General features: G+C 37.2%; 1 protein-coding gene across 6 annotated transcripts in view; it reads right to left on the minus strand.

Moving 5' to 3' along the window:
• Positions 1-17,500, minus strand: part of GPR132 (G protein-coupled receptor 132) — a 182,966-nt gene that overhangs the window by 87,492 nt on the left and 77,974 nt on the right. For 2 of the 6 annotated variants that reach the window (XM_053697252.1, XM_053697253.1), the window contains exon 2: positions 1,670-1,729. In XM_053697252.1, coding sequence (XP_053553227.1) covers positions 1,670-1,729 — 60 coding nt within the window. Of the gene's footprint in view, positions 1-1,516; positions 1,731-17,500 lie in introns of those variants that run through there. The other 4 variants (XM_053697250.1, XM_053697249.1, XM_053697254.1 and 1 more) reach the window with 3 other exon arrangements.

A 17,500-nucleotide genomic window follows, 5' to 3' on the forward strand; every position in this document is an offset into this window, starting at 1 on the left:
ATACACACACACACATAAATATAGATACAGACACACACATAAATATAGATATACACACACACACATAAATATAGATATACACACACACATAAATATAGATATACACACACACACATAAATATAGATATACACACACACACACACATAAATATAGATACACACACATAAATATATATACACACACATAAATATAGATATACACACACACACATAAATATAGATATACACACACACACACATAAATATAGATGCACACACACACCCACACATAAATATAGATACACACACACACACACACACATAAATATAGATACACACACACACACACACACACACACATAAATATAGATACACACACATACACACACACATAAATATAGATACACACACACACATAAATATAGATACACACACACACATACACACACACATAAATATAGATACACACACACACACATAAATATAGATACACACACACACACATAAATATAGATACACACACATAAATATAGATACACACACACACACACACACATAAATATAGATACACACACACACATAAATATAGATACACACATAAATATAGATACACACACACACATAAATATAGATACACACACACACACACACATAAATATAGATACACACACACACATAAATATAGATACACACACATCCACACATAAATATAGATACACACACACACATAAATATAGATACACACCCACACATAAATATAGATACACACACACACACATAAATATAGATACACACACATCCACACATAAATATAGATACACACACATCCACACATAAATATAGATACACACACATAAATATAGATACACACCCATAAATATAGATACACACACATAAATATAGATACACACCCACACATAAATATAGATACACACACACACATAAATATAGAAACACACACACACACACGCATAAATATAGATACACACACACACACACACACACACATAAATATAGATACACACACACACACACATAAATATAGATACACACACACCTCTGAACCCTTCCTAGACCAACACCTTGTCATATACCATATCCCTTTTAATCACTGATAAACAGAAATAAAAGCACAATTTCACTTGAGCGGTGTTATCAAACAACAGAGCTAATATTTGTGTGCACCACTTGTGATCTGGGTGTTACCAGGGGTTATTTTCATGCTACAAGAGGCTTCTATCAGCATCACAAGTAGATATTCAGATGCCCCAATGCATTTAGTCAGTGGCTGTAAGAGGATTCTTAAAGGGATATAAAAGTCAGTATGAACCTTTATGTCACTCACAGCCAGTGCATGGTGGATATGGGGGAAACAGATAGGAGCAGAGCATTTGGGGGGGGGGGGGGGGTAGTTGGGCTTTTGGCATTTTAAACAAAACTGCACCCCAGTAAATGTATAGTTTATACACTTACATGGTCATCATTTAAATGTATAGAGGGAACTGTTATTAACAAGGACATTAATTCTGGCACTTACCCCTGCACGTGAAGTGACAAACATCCAGCGACCCTGCCCACATGTACTGAGCGAGAGGTTTGTGTGTCCTGTGTTATGTTCAGCCCCTACCGCAATAATCATGCAAAGTAGGCGGTGATCCTGGGTGTGGCCTCAATCTGATCTCTTTCTTACCTGACGCATTTCACACAGGCGCTATGCCAGGAGGTTGTATCATTTCTTGTTTTTTCTTTCCTATAAACATATGCAAAAATGATTTTTCTTTACTTGGTAAGCACTAACATTTTAATTTTTATATCATATATTTTTTTTAAAAAGTCCTAAAGATCATAAACAAATTATAATGGCTTGTAATGTATAATTTACAATTTCATCAATAGCTATCTATCATCTATCTATCTATCTATCTATCTATCTATCTATCTATCTATCTATCTGTATATCTATCTATCTATCTGTATATCTATCTATCTATCTATCTATCTATCTATCTATCTATCTATCTATCTTTCTGTATATGTATCTACAATCTAAATATCTTTCTATCTATCATCTGTCTGTCTATATGTACATCTATCTTTCTATCTATCTATCTATCTATCTATCTATCTATCTATCTATCTGTCTGTCTGTCTTTCTATCTTTCTGTCTATCTATCTATCTATCTATCTATCTATCTATCTATCTATCATCTATCTATCTATCTATCTATCTATCTATCTATCTATCTATCTATCTATCATCTATCATCTATCTCTATCTATCTGTCTGTCTTTCTGTCTTTCTACCTGCCTATATATCTATCTATCTATCTATCTATCTATCTATCTATCTATCTATCTATCTGAATAGCTATCTATCTGTTTATCTATCTGTATATCTATCATCTGTCTGTCTATATGTCTATCTATCTTTCTATCTATCTATCTATCTATCTATCTATCTATCTATCTATCTGTCTGCCTTTCTATCTTTCTATCTATCTATCTATCATCTATCTTTCTATCATCTGTCTATCAATCTATCTATCTGTCTGTCTTTCTGCCTGCCTGCCTGCCTGCCTGCCTGCCTGTCTATCTATCTATCTATCTATCTATCTATCTATCTATCTATCTATCTATCTATCTATCTATCTATCTATCCATCTCTCATCTATCTATCTGTGATGTGATTGTATGCCTGCATGACAGGAGCCGATATCATTGGTCAAGAGATAAAACACATTAGTCTTCAGATTAAGCATCACTTGTGCTTTTTGTATCTCTGTGATAACCCAGTTTTTTACAGTTCTTGTGTTCTAGATATTGCCGTTATCTTGTATCATTCTACACATTAACTCCTTCAGTACCAGGGCTTTGAGGCCATGCAGATTTTCATCATTTTAATTTATTGATATTGGCTTTAATTCTCGAGTGCAGATCTGTATATACACCGGAAAACTATATATATATTTTTTCAGCACAAATAAAGTTTTCATGACTCCATTCTTAAACTGAACTATTTTTGTCTTTACATAAAGAGATTAAGGAATATAACAGACAGAAGTATTTTTCCATATTATACAATATAGGCCAGATCACAAGTTGAGTGCCCGAGCCATAAAAGCCAGCAACGCTAGTTTTTAGTCGAAGTGAGTGATCACATATACGGCACCGTATATAAATGCGGCGCGTATATGTCACCCGTCGCCCGCAGTTTTTACTCCTATAAACTAACATAGAACCTGCGTCACGAGTCGGTATCACATATTCAGCGCAAGGACTTACTTGGTTAAAATGGAGAAATTTTACCTATCACATGCGTAATATGTACCTCTCAACTGCCATCCCCCAACGCAATAATTAAATAAAATGTATTAACCCCTAATCCGCCATTCACCCACAACACAAATAACCTAACTAAAGTATGAACCCCTAAACTGCCAAACCCCCACATCGCAATCCCCACAACACAAAGTACATAATTACCCTATTAACCCCTAATCCGCCAACCCCCCAGAACACAATCTACCTAATTATCCCCTAATTCGCCACCGCCCCACATTGCAAAGTACCTAATTACCTATTAACCCATAATCCGCCAACCCCCAATGCAATCTACCTAATTAACCTATTAACCCCTAAATCGCCAACCCCCCACAACGCTATATACCTAATTAAACTATTAACCCCTAAACCACCATCCCCCAACAATGCAAAGTCTTAATCTAATCACTAAGCCCCCTAACCTAACACCCCCTAAATTAACCCCAATTACATAAAATAAAAAAGACTATCTTACTAATAAATTAATTAAAAATTACCAAAATTAAAAAATCCTAACTTAAAAATAAAATAAAAAATCCTAACATTACATTAAAAACTGCTAACATTAAATTAAAATAAAAAAAATCTAATATTAGAAAAAAAAATTTTTTTATCCAAAATAAAAAAATAAACCTAATCTACACCCTGTTCCAAATTATTATGCAAATTCTATTTCAGTGTCACAAAGATTAATTTTTTTTTTCAGTTTAACTCATGGATGGCATTGTGTCTCAGGGCTCTTTTGATCACTGAAAACAATCTCGGACACCTGTGATAATTAGATTGCCAGGTGAGCCCAATTAAAGGAAAAACTACTAAAGGAGGGTGTTCCACATTATTAAGCAGAGCACCATTTTCAAGCAATATGGGGAAGAAAAAGGATCTCTCTGCTGCCGAAAAGAGTGAAATAGCTCAATGCCTTCCTTTGTCGAGGTATGAAAACATTAGATATTTCTAGAAAATTTAAGTGTGATCATCGCACTATTAAGAGATTTGTGGCTGATTAAGAGCACAGACGGGTTCGTGCCGATAAAGGCACATTGAGAAAGATTTCTGCCAGATCCATGCATCGGATCAAGAGAGCAGCTGCTAAAATACCATTACATAGCAGCAAACAGATATTTGAAGCTGCTGCGTCTGGAGTAGGGATGGGCGAATGTTTCGCAACATTCGAAAAATGGCACGAATTTTAACACGTTCGTTCGAATCGAATTTCGAATGTTTACATAACATTCTAACATTCGATTTTCGAATGTTCGGTTTCTAATTTTACGATTACATTCGAAAATATTCTTTTCGAAAAAATTCGAATTTAGATTGTAATAGTATTTATAATGCTTTTTCTTTAAATGTAATATTCGAATTATGCAATATTCGAATTCGAAAAATTCGAATTTAGATTGTAATAGTATTTATAATGCTTTTTCTTTAAATGTAATATTCGAATTATGCAATACGTGTATTCGAATTCGAAAAATTCGAATTTAGATTGTAATAGTATTTCTAATGCTTTTTCTTTAAATGTAATATTCGAATTATGCAATATTCGAATTCGAAAAATTTGAATTTATATTCGAATTCGAAAAATTCGAATTTATATGTTTGTAATAGTATTTTTAATGCTTTCTTTAAATGTAATATTCGAATTATGCAATATTCTATATGGAAACATTCGAAATGATATATTTGTATCTATTATGTATCAATTTACTAGATTCCCGCCCTACCACATGAACTATTGAACTTCTGAATAGTATTTGTTAAATAGAATGTTAAATTCGAAATTTCGAATGTGGACATTCAATATAATTATAAACATTTGAATTCGAAAGTGACATTCGAAAACTGTAAATAACATTCGATTTTCGAATTTTTAAGAATATTCTTTCTTATCGACATTCGGATTTAGAATTCGAATTTCGGTAATAACATTCGTTCTACATTCGAAATTCGAAAATTTACACACATGCCACCTCCTCTACTCCTCCTACTCCATCCTCTTCTATAACCTCCTTGGCTGAGTCCTCTTCTGCTGCTGCTTCTTGCTCCACATCAACGGCACCCCCTCCCAGCTCCCCAGGTACTATTCCACATCCCGGATACGGCAGTGTCACGCCGTCTTGGGGTTGACTTGCCTGAAAGCAGAGAGTCACACCGCAGCAGCACTCCTGTCCGCCCTGAATGCACAGGTGGATCTGTGGCTGACTCCGCACCAACTGGAGATTGGCAAAGTTGTTTCTGACAACGGAAGTAATTTGGTGGCGGCATTGAAATTGGGCAAGTTGACACATGTGCCGTGCATGGCACATGTGTGTAATCTGATCATACAACGCTTTGTGCTTAAGTACCCAGGCTTACAGGATGTCCTGAAGCAGGCCAGGAAGGTGTGTGACCATTTCAGGTATTCCTACATGGCCATGGTGCACTTGTCAGATATCCAGCGGCGAAACAACCTGCCAGTGAGGCGCTTGATTTGCGACAGCCCGACACATTGGAATTCAACACTCCTAATTTTCGACCGCCTGCTCCAACAAGAAAAAGCCGTTAACGAGTATTTGTATGACCGGGGTGCTAGGACAGCCTCTGGGGAGCTGGGAATTTTTTTGCCACGTTACTGGACACTCATGCGCAATGCCTGTAGGCTCATGCATCCTTTTGAGGAGGTGACAAACCTAGTCAGTCGCACCGAAGGCACCATCAGCGACATCATACCATTTGTTTTCTTCCTGGAGCGTGCCCTGCGAAGAGTGCTGGATCAGGCTGTAGATGAGCGAAAAGAGGAAGAGTTGTGGTCACCATCACCACCAGAAACAGCCTTATCAGCATCGCTTGCTGGACTAGCGGCAATGCAGGAAGAGGATTGTGAGGAAGAGGAGTCAGAGGAGGAATGTGGCTTTGAGGAGGAGGAGGAAGACCAAGCACAACAGGCATCCCAGGGTGCTCATTGTCACCTATCTGGTACCCGTGGTGTTGTATGTGGCTGGGGGGAAGAAGATACCTTCAGTGAAATCAGTGAGGACGAGGAACGGGACATGAGTAGCTCGGCATCCAACCTTGTGCAAATGGGGTCTTTCATGCTGTTGCGCCTGTTGAGGGACACTCGTATAAAAAAGCTGAAGGAGAACGAACTTTACTGGGTGTCCACGCTACTAGACCCCCGGTATAAGCATAAAGTGCTTGAAATGTTACCGAATTCCCGCAAGTCGGAAAGGATGGAGCAGTTCAAAAATAAATTAAAAAGTATGCTTTACACAGCGTATAAGGGTGATGTCACAGCACAATGGGAATCTAACAGGGGAAGAGGTGAAAGTAATACTCCTCCTCCCACGACCACACCAGGAAGGGCAGGACGCTTTACAGACGTGTTGTTGATGGAGGACATGCAGACCTTTTTAACTCCTATGTATTGCCACAGCCCTTCGGGGTCCAGCCTCAGAGAACGACTCAACCGACAGTTAACAGACTACCTTGCCTTAACTGCAGATCTCGACACTCTGAGGAGCGATGAACCCCTTGACTACTGGGTGTGCAGGCTTGACCTGTGGTCTGAGCTATCCCAATTTGCCATAGAACTTCTGGCCTGCCCCGCTTCAAGTGTCCTGTCGGAAAGGACCTTCAGTGCAGCAGGAGGTATTGTCACTGAGAAGCGAAGTCGCCTAGGTCAAAAAAGTCTTGATTACCTCACCTTTATTAAGATGAATGAGGGATGGATCCCGAAGGGACTGACATTGGGCAATACATTCGAGTAAAAAAGGCATGATGAGATGAGCTGCCTTGGGCTAAAAATGGTCCACACGCTGCTGTATTTTATCTCCGAATGCAGGATGACTTTGTGACTTATCCGCCACCAACTAGGGTTCAAGCCGCAATGTTCTAGGGCACTTTCTGCCAGGGAAACAAACATCAATTTTTCTGGTCTGCAACAATACCTAATTTTTCAGGCATGTGTACATGCCAAATTTTTCTGGCCTCTGGTGCTGCACTGTGGCTTCAAAAATCAAACAAAAAAAAAGGCACATAACAGGGATTAAACTGATAGGAATAGTACTACTTAACACACCACTCCTATCTGGTGGCACATTAGATTGCACGCGCAGTGCCCCAAATTTGAAGTAGGAGGACCGACAAAGCATCTTTTTCCATCTCCCGGATCCTAAAATCCATGCCATAAAAAAAAAATGACAGGCAGAGGCAAGCCACCCCGCAGGGGCCGTCGTGGTCATGGTGCTGTGATTCCCTTTGTCCCTAGAATAATGCCCAGTGTTCTGAGGCCACATACCCTGAACTCGAAAACTTCGGAGCACATAGTTGACTGGCTAACACAGGACACCCAATCTTCTACAGCTTCCGCTCGGAGTCTTGATGCGGTGTCTGTCAAGGTGTCTGTCAAGGACATGTTTGAGCGTAAGAAGCCAATGTCACAAAATCACCCCCTTGCCCAGCGCCTGACAGCTGGCTTGTCTGAACTCTTAGCCCGCCAGCTTTTACCATACAAGCTAGTGGAGTTTGAGGCGTTCCAAAAATTTGTAGCTATTGGGACACTGCAGTGGAAGGTACACGGCCAAAATTTCATAAATCAATGCCATATACACGTCCCCTGATGGGGGACGTAACAGGGATTAAACTGATAAGAATAGTACTACTTAACATACCACTCATATCTGGTGTCACAGTAGATTGCACGCGCAGTGCCCCAAATTCAGAGCCTCGGGCCCCACAACTGCCTCTGGGAGCCTTACCATGGGTCCCAGGCCGCCCGTCTTGTAATTCTCTGTCTGGGAAATTATCTATCTATCAAATCTATCTATTTATCTATCAAATCTATCTATCTATCGTATCTATCATCAAATGTATCTATTGCATCTGTTGATCTATCTATCTAATCTATGTATCTATCTATCTATCTTGTGGCTGGACCGACCAAGCATCTTTTTCCATCTCCCAGTTCCTAAAATCATCTCCGGGTTCCTAAAATCGATGCCATACCTGTACTCGATTGTGCAAAAGGAAGTAATGGCATATGGGGTCTTTCATGCTGTCGTGCCTGTTGAGGGACCCTCGTATAAAATGGCTGAAGGAGAATGACCTGTACTGGGTGTCCAAGCATCTTTTTCCATCTCCGGTTCCTAAAATCATCTCTGGGTTCCTAAAATCGATGCCATACCTGTACTCGATTGTGCAAAAGGAAGTAATGGCATATGGGGTCTTTCATGCTGTCGTGCCTGTTGAGGGACCCTCGTATAAAATGGCTGAAGGAGAACGACCTGTACTGGGTGTCCAAGCATCTTTTTCCATCTCCCGGTTCCTAAAATCATCTCCGGGTTCCTAAAATCGATGCCATACCTGTACTCGATTGTGCAAAAGGAAGTAATGGCATATGGGGTCTTTCATGCTGTCGTGCCTGTTGAGGGACCCTCGTATAAAATGGCTGAAGGAGAACGACCTGTACTGGGTGTCCAAGCATCTTTTTCCATCTCCCGATTCCTAAAATCATCTCCGGGTTCCTAAAATCGATGCCATACCTGTACTCGATTGTGCAAAAGGAAGTAATGGCATATGGGGTCTTTCATGCTGTCATTCCTGTTGAGTGACCCTCGTATAAAAAGGCTGAAGGAGAACGACCTGTACTGGGTGTCCAAGCATCTTTTTCATCTCCCGGTTCCGAAAATCATCTCCAGGTTCCTAAAATCGATGCCATACCTGTACTCGATTGTGCAAAAGGAAGTAATGGCATATGGGGTCTTTCATGCTGTCGTGCCTGTTGAGGGACCCTCGTATAAAAATGCTGAAGGAGAACGACCTGTACTGGGTGTCCAAGCATCTTTTTCCATCTCCCGGTTCCTAAAATCATCTCCGGGTTCCTAAAATCGATGCCATACCTGTACTCGATTGTGCAAAAGGAAGTTATGGCATATGGGGTCTTTCATGCTGTCGTGCCTGTTGAGGGACCCTCGTATAAAATGGCTGAAGGAGAATGACCTGTACTGGGTGTCCAAGCATCTTTTTCCATCTCCCGGTTCCTAAAATCATCTCTGGGTTCCAAAAATCGATGCCATACCTGTATTCGATTGTGCAAAAGGAAGTAATGGCATATGGGGTCTTTCATGCTGTCGTGCCTGTTGAGGGACCCTCGTATAAAATGGCTGAAGGAGAACGACCTGTACTGGGTGTCCAAGCATCTTTTTCCATCTCCCGGTTCCTAAAATCATCTCCGGGTTCCTAAAATCGATGCCATACCTGTACTCGATTGTGCAAAAGGAAGTAATGGCATATGGGGTCTTTCATGCTGTCGTGCCTGTTGAGGAACCCTCGTATAAAAATTCTGAAGGAGAACGACCTGTACTGGGTGTCCAAGCGTCTTTTTCCATCTCCCGGTTCCTAAAATCATGTCCGGGTTCCTAAAATTGATGCCATACCTGTACTCGATTGTGCAAAAGGAAGTAATGGCATATGGGGTCTTTCATGCTGTCGTGCCTGTTGAGGGACTCTCGTATAAAATGGCTGAAGGAGAACGACCTGTACTGGGTGTCCAAGCGTCTTTTTCCATCTCCCGGTTCCTAAAATCATCTCCGGGTTCCTAAAATCGATGCCATACCTGTACTCGATTGTGCAAAAGGAAGTAATGGCATATGGGGTCTTTCATGCTGTCGTGCCTGTTGTGGGACCCTCGTATAAAATGGCTGAAGGAGAACGACCTGTACTGGGTGTCCAAGCATCTTTTTCCATCTCCTGGTTCCTAAAATCATCTCCGGGTTCCTAAAATCGATACCATACCTGTACTCGATTGTGCAAAAGGAAGTAATGGCATATGGGGTCTTTCATGCTGTCGTGCCTGTTGAGGGACCCTCGTATAAAATGGCTGAAGGAGAACGACCTGTACTGGGTGTCCAAGCATCTTTTTCCATCTCCCGGTTCCTAACTTCATCTCCGGGGTCCTAAAATCGATGCCATACCTGTACTCAATTGTGCAAAAGGAAGTAATGGCATATGGGGTCTTTCATGCTGTCGTGCCTGTTGAGGGACCCTCGTATAAAATGGCTGAAGGAGAACAACCTGTACTGGGTGTCCAAGCATCTTTTTCCATCTCCCGGTTCCTAAAATCATCTCCGGGTTCCTAAAATCGATGCCATACCTGTACTCGATTGTGCAAAAGGAAGTAATGGCATATGGGGTCTTTCATGCTGTCGTGCCTGTTGAGGGACCCTCATATAAAATGGTTGAAGGAGAACGACCTGTTCTGGGTGTCCAAGCATCTTTTTCCATCTCCCGGTTCCTAAAATCATCTCCGGGTTCCTAAAATCGATGCCATATACACGTCCCCTGATAGGGGACGTAACAGGGATTAAACTGATAAGAATAGTACGAGTTAACACACCACTCCTATCTGGTGGCACATTAAATTGCATGCGCAGTGCCCCAAATTGGAAGTAGGAGGACCGACCAAGCATCTCATCTCTGTGTGATTCCTGTTCTTGTAGGACAGTTAATGGGTCAGTCATGTTGCACAGCTCCTCAATGTGACAAATCTTCCTGGTTAGCTCGTCGTTCTCTTTTTCCCAGCTGCTGCATCAGATCAGAGATTGTGAGTAAAACCTGCTCCTGCTGCAGGGTGATCTCACTCAGGACTCGCTTCTCTAGGTCTTCCAGCTGTTTCCTGATGTCCCTAATCAGGGCAGTGAGTCTCTCTGTTACACCAGCTGCTTTCTCTTGCACCCCTCTCCTGTGCTTCTGCAGACTCTGGACTCTTTTCTCAGTCTCCTCTCTCTTTGTGGTCAGTTTCTGCAGAACATTTCTCAGTTTCTTTTTCTTCTTCTCAGAAGCCTCATTCAGCATCTCGACCTGGTGTCCCCTGTGCTCTCCAGCCAGGGAGCAGTACACACAGATACAGGCAGCATTCTCATTGCAGTAATGTAATAGGAGCATCTTGTGGGTGGAGCATTTTCTGTTACCCCAGGAAGTGATTGCACGCGCAGTGACATCAGTGAGGACAAGGAACGGGACATGGCTAGCTTGGTATCCAACCTTGTGCAAATGGGGAGTTTGCGGTTGTGCAAATGGACTGTTTGCGGTTGTTTTTGGTGCGTTAAACGTGGAGTTTGGTCCGTCACTGTGAAGCGGATGTAACCCTTACACTACCTGAACGATACAACATCATACCTGATGTTTTAAAACACGTTATTCCAAACAATTTAGGAATTTTAGGTGATTTTGCCCTTTATGGATTAAAAACAGACTCTGCATCAACTATGTAATTTTCCATGGGAGTTTTGCCATGGATCCCCCTCCGGCATGCCACAGTCCAGGTGTTAGCCCCTTGAAACAACTTTTCCATCACTTTTGTGGCCAGAAAGAGTCCCTGTAGGTTTTAAAATTCAGACAAAAAACTGACAGATAGGTTGAGTTACCATATCTGGGATAGACTACATTTATAGCACTCTGGGGATTACTCAATTAAATAAAATTGTGGTAACAGAGAGAGTCGTGCAAGGATGTGCAGAGAAAAAAGACAAAACTGTCTGTATAAACTAAATTACATTAAAAATTAAAGGCTAGTTAAAATTGGAAAACACACACTTAAAAACACTCTTAGGAGCCAAGATAATTTTACTTATAGAGCGTGTATTAGTTGGTATAGTGGATATATAGTATCTTAAATAAATTGAATATATGGTATGGGGGCTAGTGGTAATACTATGTATTCAATGTACACCGGAAATGACAACTCGAGTAAGGTTAATCAGTGTGTTATTACTGATAAATGTTGAATGGTTATACACTTTGGTTCACTAAACGTGATATTAGGGACTTTCTATAAAATCCCTTTAAGTTACTTTTTGAGTTTCAGTACACTTATACATGTATTGTTGAGTGGCTTGAATGGTTATACACTTTTGTTCACTAGACGTGATTTTAGGGACTTTCTATAAAATCCCTTTAAGTTACTCTTTGAGTTTCAGTACGCATATACATGTATGGCTATATTATAGCCTGCATTCCTAAAATAAAGGCTTCGTGCTGAATATTTAATAATGTCTTCGATATTTGAATATACAAAGTCTGGCAAATATACACACTGTTATACAAGGTATCAGTGAAATTGGAGGTCACACTTCATAGTAGTATTATCACCATTAATAATACAGTGTTTCGATATTTGTATCGATGTTACTGTATCTTACATAAGAAGTTTATGCCAAATGAAGAGATGTTATTAATCTAACATTCTTAAGGTTCCATTAAATTTATCCCTGCAGGTGCAAAAATACCTGATATTTGGGACTGGGACCTTATTAGTTAATACTATATTTAGATGGTTATAAAATTCTTATTTTGGAATATCCCTGTCGATGTTATTACAAAGTGATGGACACTGAGTAAATGCCGTTCCTGTTGTTATATAGGACAGACTGATGTAATAAAAGTTCTAAATGTGCCTTTAAGTGGATGGCATAATATCAATGCTCTGGGTAGTAAATAGAGTGACCACTGCTACATAGACTGCACAATCAATACGTGATGTTACAATCCAGCAGACATGATCAGTAGAGAAATATATATAAATTGCGATGTAGCATTCCCAGACGAAAGCATATAAGTGCGGTATTTAGCCCTGTATAGTCAAAGCTTTTTAGGAATAGTATGAGTACTGCTAACGGTTAAATCTCAGTTAATTTGATTTTAACGACTGTGATGCTGATAGCCAAAACATAGGCTGATTTGGAAAAGTGGATTAACGAGTCGTTTACTCCCGTTGTCTTAGTTCGGTATTGTGTATAGGTATTACATAACCAATATTACATGTAAAGTTGTACTACGGTGTTCCTACTGCTGACGTTCAACAATATTCAATCATTAGCTGGCTGTCATAGTAAACAGTTTGAGCTATAGATTATCCAGCAGCTTGTTTGAACGTCAGTGTTCTGCCCCCATTAGCCATTCCCAACTAAGGTTAGTTTAATACGGTACAAAGTATCGTTAACGATCAAGGTTCCTAAGGCTAGCTAAAAATACATGAGCTCCAAGGGCTCATCACCAGTACCCTAGCGTCCCTAACGTCCCTAACATGTTTCGCCTCGCGGCTTTTTCAAAGGGTGAGCGCGCCGCTCACATACTGGTCTTTTAAAGCCTTGTGGTCACACCTCCTAAGTGACGGTATTGCTAACAGCCAATCCTCATCATCTTCAGTGTAGGGTCCGCCTATCATTACGGTTCTGATTTAAAGTTATCTGATTTATTGCTAATCGTAAATGTAACTTTGTTATTGTATTGAAGTTATACAGTGAAGTGAAATACCGTAGCCTTATGTACGAACTTAGTGATAAGCCATAAATTGAGGACTTAAGTTTATTTCGTCCTTGAATTAATGCACAATATTCCCCAAAATTTGTGATGCTGTATAGTGAATTAACCCTGTGGGTGCCACAGTGAAAATGTGCTGTGTATAACAGGTATTGACGACCTGCATTGTGAATACTTTACTGATATTACAGACTTATTACTATCGCTGGTATATTCCACCTGGTTGTGTGGTATTAAATGAAAATATCCCGTGTAATTATTTAGTGAAGAATGCTACTGTGATGTGCTATATAAAGTAAATACATGTGAGTTTAATTCTCAAAGGTGCTAAAAATAATATTTAATTCTAAATATGCGTCAAAGAAGAAACAAGTGACTGTGTGCATAATTCTTCATAATGTAGAGGCTAAAGTACAAACAATGAACTTTTATTAACAATAAACACCGCTAGTGTGTATAACTTGCAGTTGAATTATGTGCTTAGAAATTATATAGTATTAATAAGTAAAATAATAAGAACAATCATAAAATAATCCTAAAACAACTAGTGCATAAAAATATACACTCTAATGTGGTTATGGGTGTCATTATTTTAATTGTAAAAGTATTTTGGATAATATATGGCGATGTTAGGATTGAATTTAGACTTAACTTATAAGGCAAATAACAACGAATATTATTTCAATCTTCAACACTTTAGTAAGTCTAAAACTTGTAATTTCAAGATTATTTGTATATCCTGAGGTCTTCATCTTTAACATATAGGCTCGATTTTAGCTATAGATATCTTTTGGTTTTGAAACTTAATTGTGATTAGCTATTAAGATACTGGCGGTTGACAGTAACTTAGTTGTGATTAGCTATTGAGATACTGGCGGTTAACACAAAGATGTTTAGAGGATTGGGTTGTGTTGTCATAAATTTGTGCTGTCCATTGCACATTTTTACAGAAAAGGAGAAAGGTTGTTACACTCATTTAACCCTGATGGGTAAACTGTGTTAAGGAGAAAAATCCATTTGCTTTCAGCTTTTTGAAGGGTTTTTTCTACATCTCCACCTCTGATCCCCAGTTTAACTCTTTGTATTCCGAAACATTTTAAATCACTTTGTTTTGAATTATGTTTATACAAAAAGTGTCTGGCCACCAAGGTGAGTTGTTTTCCTGCTTGTAAATCTTTTCTGGCATTTTTAATGTTCCTCAAATGTTCTTGCAACCTTACTCTTATTTTTCTGGTTGTCATGCCAACATAGAATAGATTACAGTTGCAGCGTAATGCATATATTACCCCTTCAGTTTGGCAATTGATGTGTGCATTTACTTTGTGTGGTTTATTGAACCGATCATATATTGTTTGTAATTTCAGCATAAAGCTGCATGTGGTACAGGTTCCACATTTAAAGGAACCGTTGGTAAAGGCACTTTTAGTTTTTTCACTAGCGAGATGACTAGGACTGATAATGTCCTTTAGATTACGGGTTCTTCTGTATCCTGGATACAGGTTTTAAAATTCGCCTGCCTATTGAAGTCAATGGCGGTTCGCCCATTCGCAAAACTTTTGTGGAAGTTCGTGTTCGCTGTTCGCAAACGCAAAATTTTAGGTTCGCCACATCACTTATAGTAACACATAAATATATCTGTATATACACATAATAACACATAAATATATATGTATATACACATACTAACACATAAATATATATGTATATACACATACTAACACATAAATATATTTGTATATACACATAGTAACACATAAATATATATGTATATACACATACTAACACATAAATATATTTGTATATACACATATAAACACATAAATATATATATATATATATACACATAATAACACATAAATATATATGTATATACACATACTAACATATAAATATATATGTATATACACACACTAACAGATAGATATATCTGTATATACACATAGTAACACATAAATATAAATGTATATACACATACAAACACATAAATATATATGTATATACACATAGTAACACATAAATATATCTGTATATACACATAATAACACATAAATATATATGTATATACACATAGTAACACATAAATATATATGTATATACACATAGTAACACATAAATATATATGTATATACACATAGTAACACATAAATATATATGTATATACACATAGTAACACATAAATATATATGTATATACACATAGTAACACATAAATATATATGTATATACACATAATAACACATAAATAGATATGTATATACACATAGTAACACATAAATATATATGTATATACACATACTAACACATAAATATATGTATGTATATACACATAGTAACACATAAATATATATGTATATACACATACTAACACATAAATATATATGTATATACACATAGTAACACATAAATACACGCCTATACAGCTTGGAGTAAGACAACATGCATAAAGAGGATGATGTGGTCAAAATACTAATTTGCCTAATAATTCTGCACTCCCTGTATATATGTATATACACATACTAACACATAAATATATATGTATATACACATAGTAACACATAAATATATATGTATATACAAATAATAACACATAAATATATATGTATATACACATACTAACACATAAATATATATGTATATACACATACTAACACATAAATATATATGTATATACACATAGTAACACATAAATATATATGTATATACACATACTAACACATAAATATATATGTATATACACATACTAACACATAAATATATATGTATATACAAATAATAACACATAAATATATACGTATATACAAATAGTAACACATAAATATATATGTATATACAAATAATAACACATAAATATATATGTATATACACATAATAACACATAAATATATATGTATATACACATAATAACACATAAATATATATGTATACACACATCGTAACACATAAATATATATGTATATACAAATAGTAACACATAAATATATATGTATATACAAATAATAACACATAAATATATATGTATATACATATAGTAACACATAAATATATATGTATATACAAATAATAACACATAAATATATATGTATATACACATAATAACACATAAATATATATGTATATACATATAGTAACACATAAATATATATGTATATACACATACTAACACATAAATATATATGTATATACACATACTAACACATAAATATATATGTATATACACATACTAACACATAAATATATATGTATATACAAATAATAACACATAAATATATACGTATATACAAATAGTAACACATAAATATATATGTATATACAAATAATAACACATAAATATATATGTATACACACATCGTAACACATAAATATATATGTACCGTATATACAAATAGTAACACATAAATATATATGTGTATACACACAGTAACACATAAATATATATGTATATACACATATTAACAGAAGGAATGGTTGTAAATTGAAACCGTTGTAAATTAAAACCCAGTTTATAATGTAAGTCAATGGAAAGTGAGGGAGTTAGGTTTCAGGCCCCTCCCAAAATTGTCATAAATAACACCTAATACATTATTTTTAAAGCTTTGAAATGATGACTTTAAATGCTAAACAACATTATAAACAGTATCAAATAATCACACAATACAGAATATATAATTAAAGTAAGTTAAATGAACAAAAACATTTGCTAAACAGCATTATAAACCTAATAAAAAAATCACACAACACAGACTTCACTTGCATTTTTCTGCAAAGAGTTCCTTTTATGCATTCCAATCTGGACTGATTTATAGACAGGAAGATCTTGTTCCTATTAAAACTGCTTGATAGCTCATGTTTAACTTGCTACACTGATTAATTTCAGCCTGCATGTGTGTATCTTTGCTGCAACA

Source organism: Bombina bombina, chromosome 1, assembly GCF_027579735.1.
Source record: "Bombina bombina isolate aBomBom1 chromosome 1, aBomBom1.pri, whole genome shotgun sequence".
Taxonomy (NCBI): domain Eukaryota; kingdom Metazoa; phylum Chordata; class Amphibia; order Anura; family Bombinatoridae; genus Bombina; species Bombina bombina.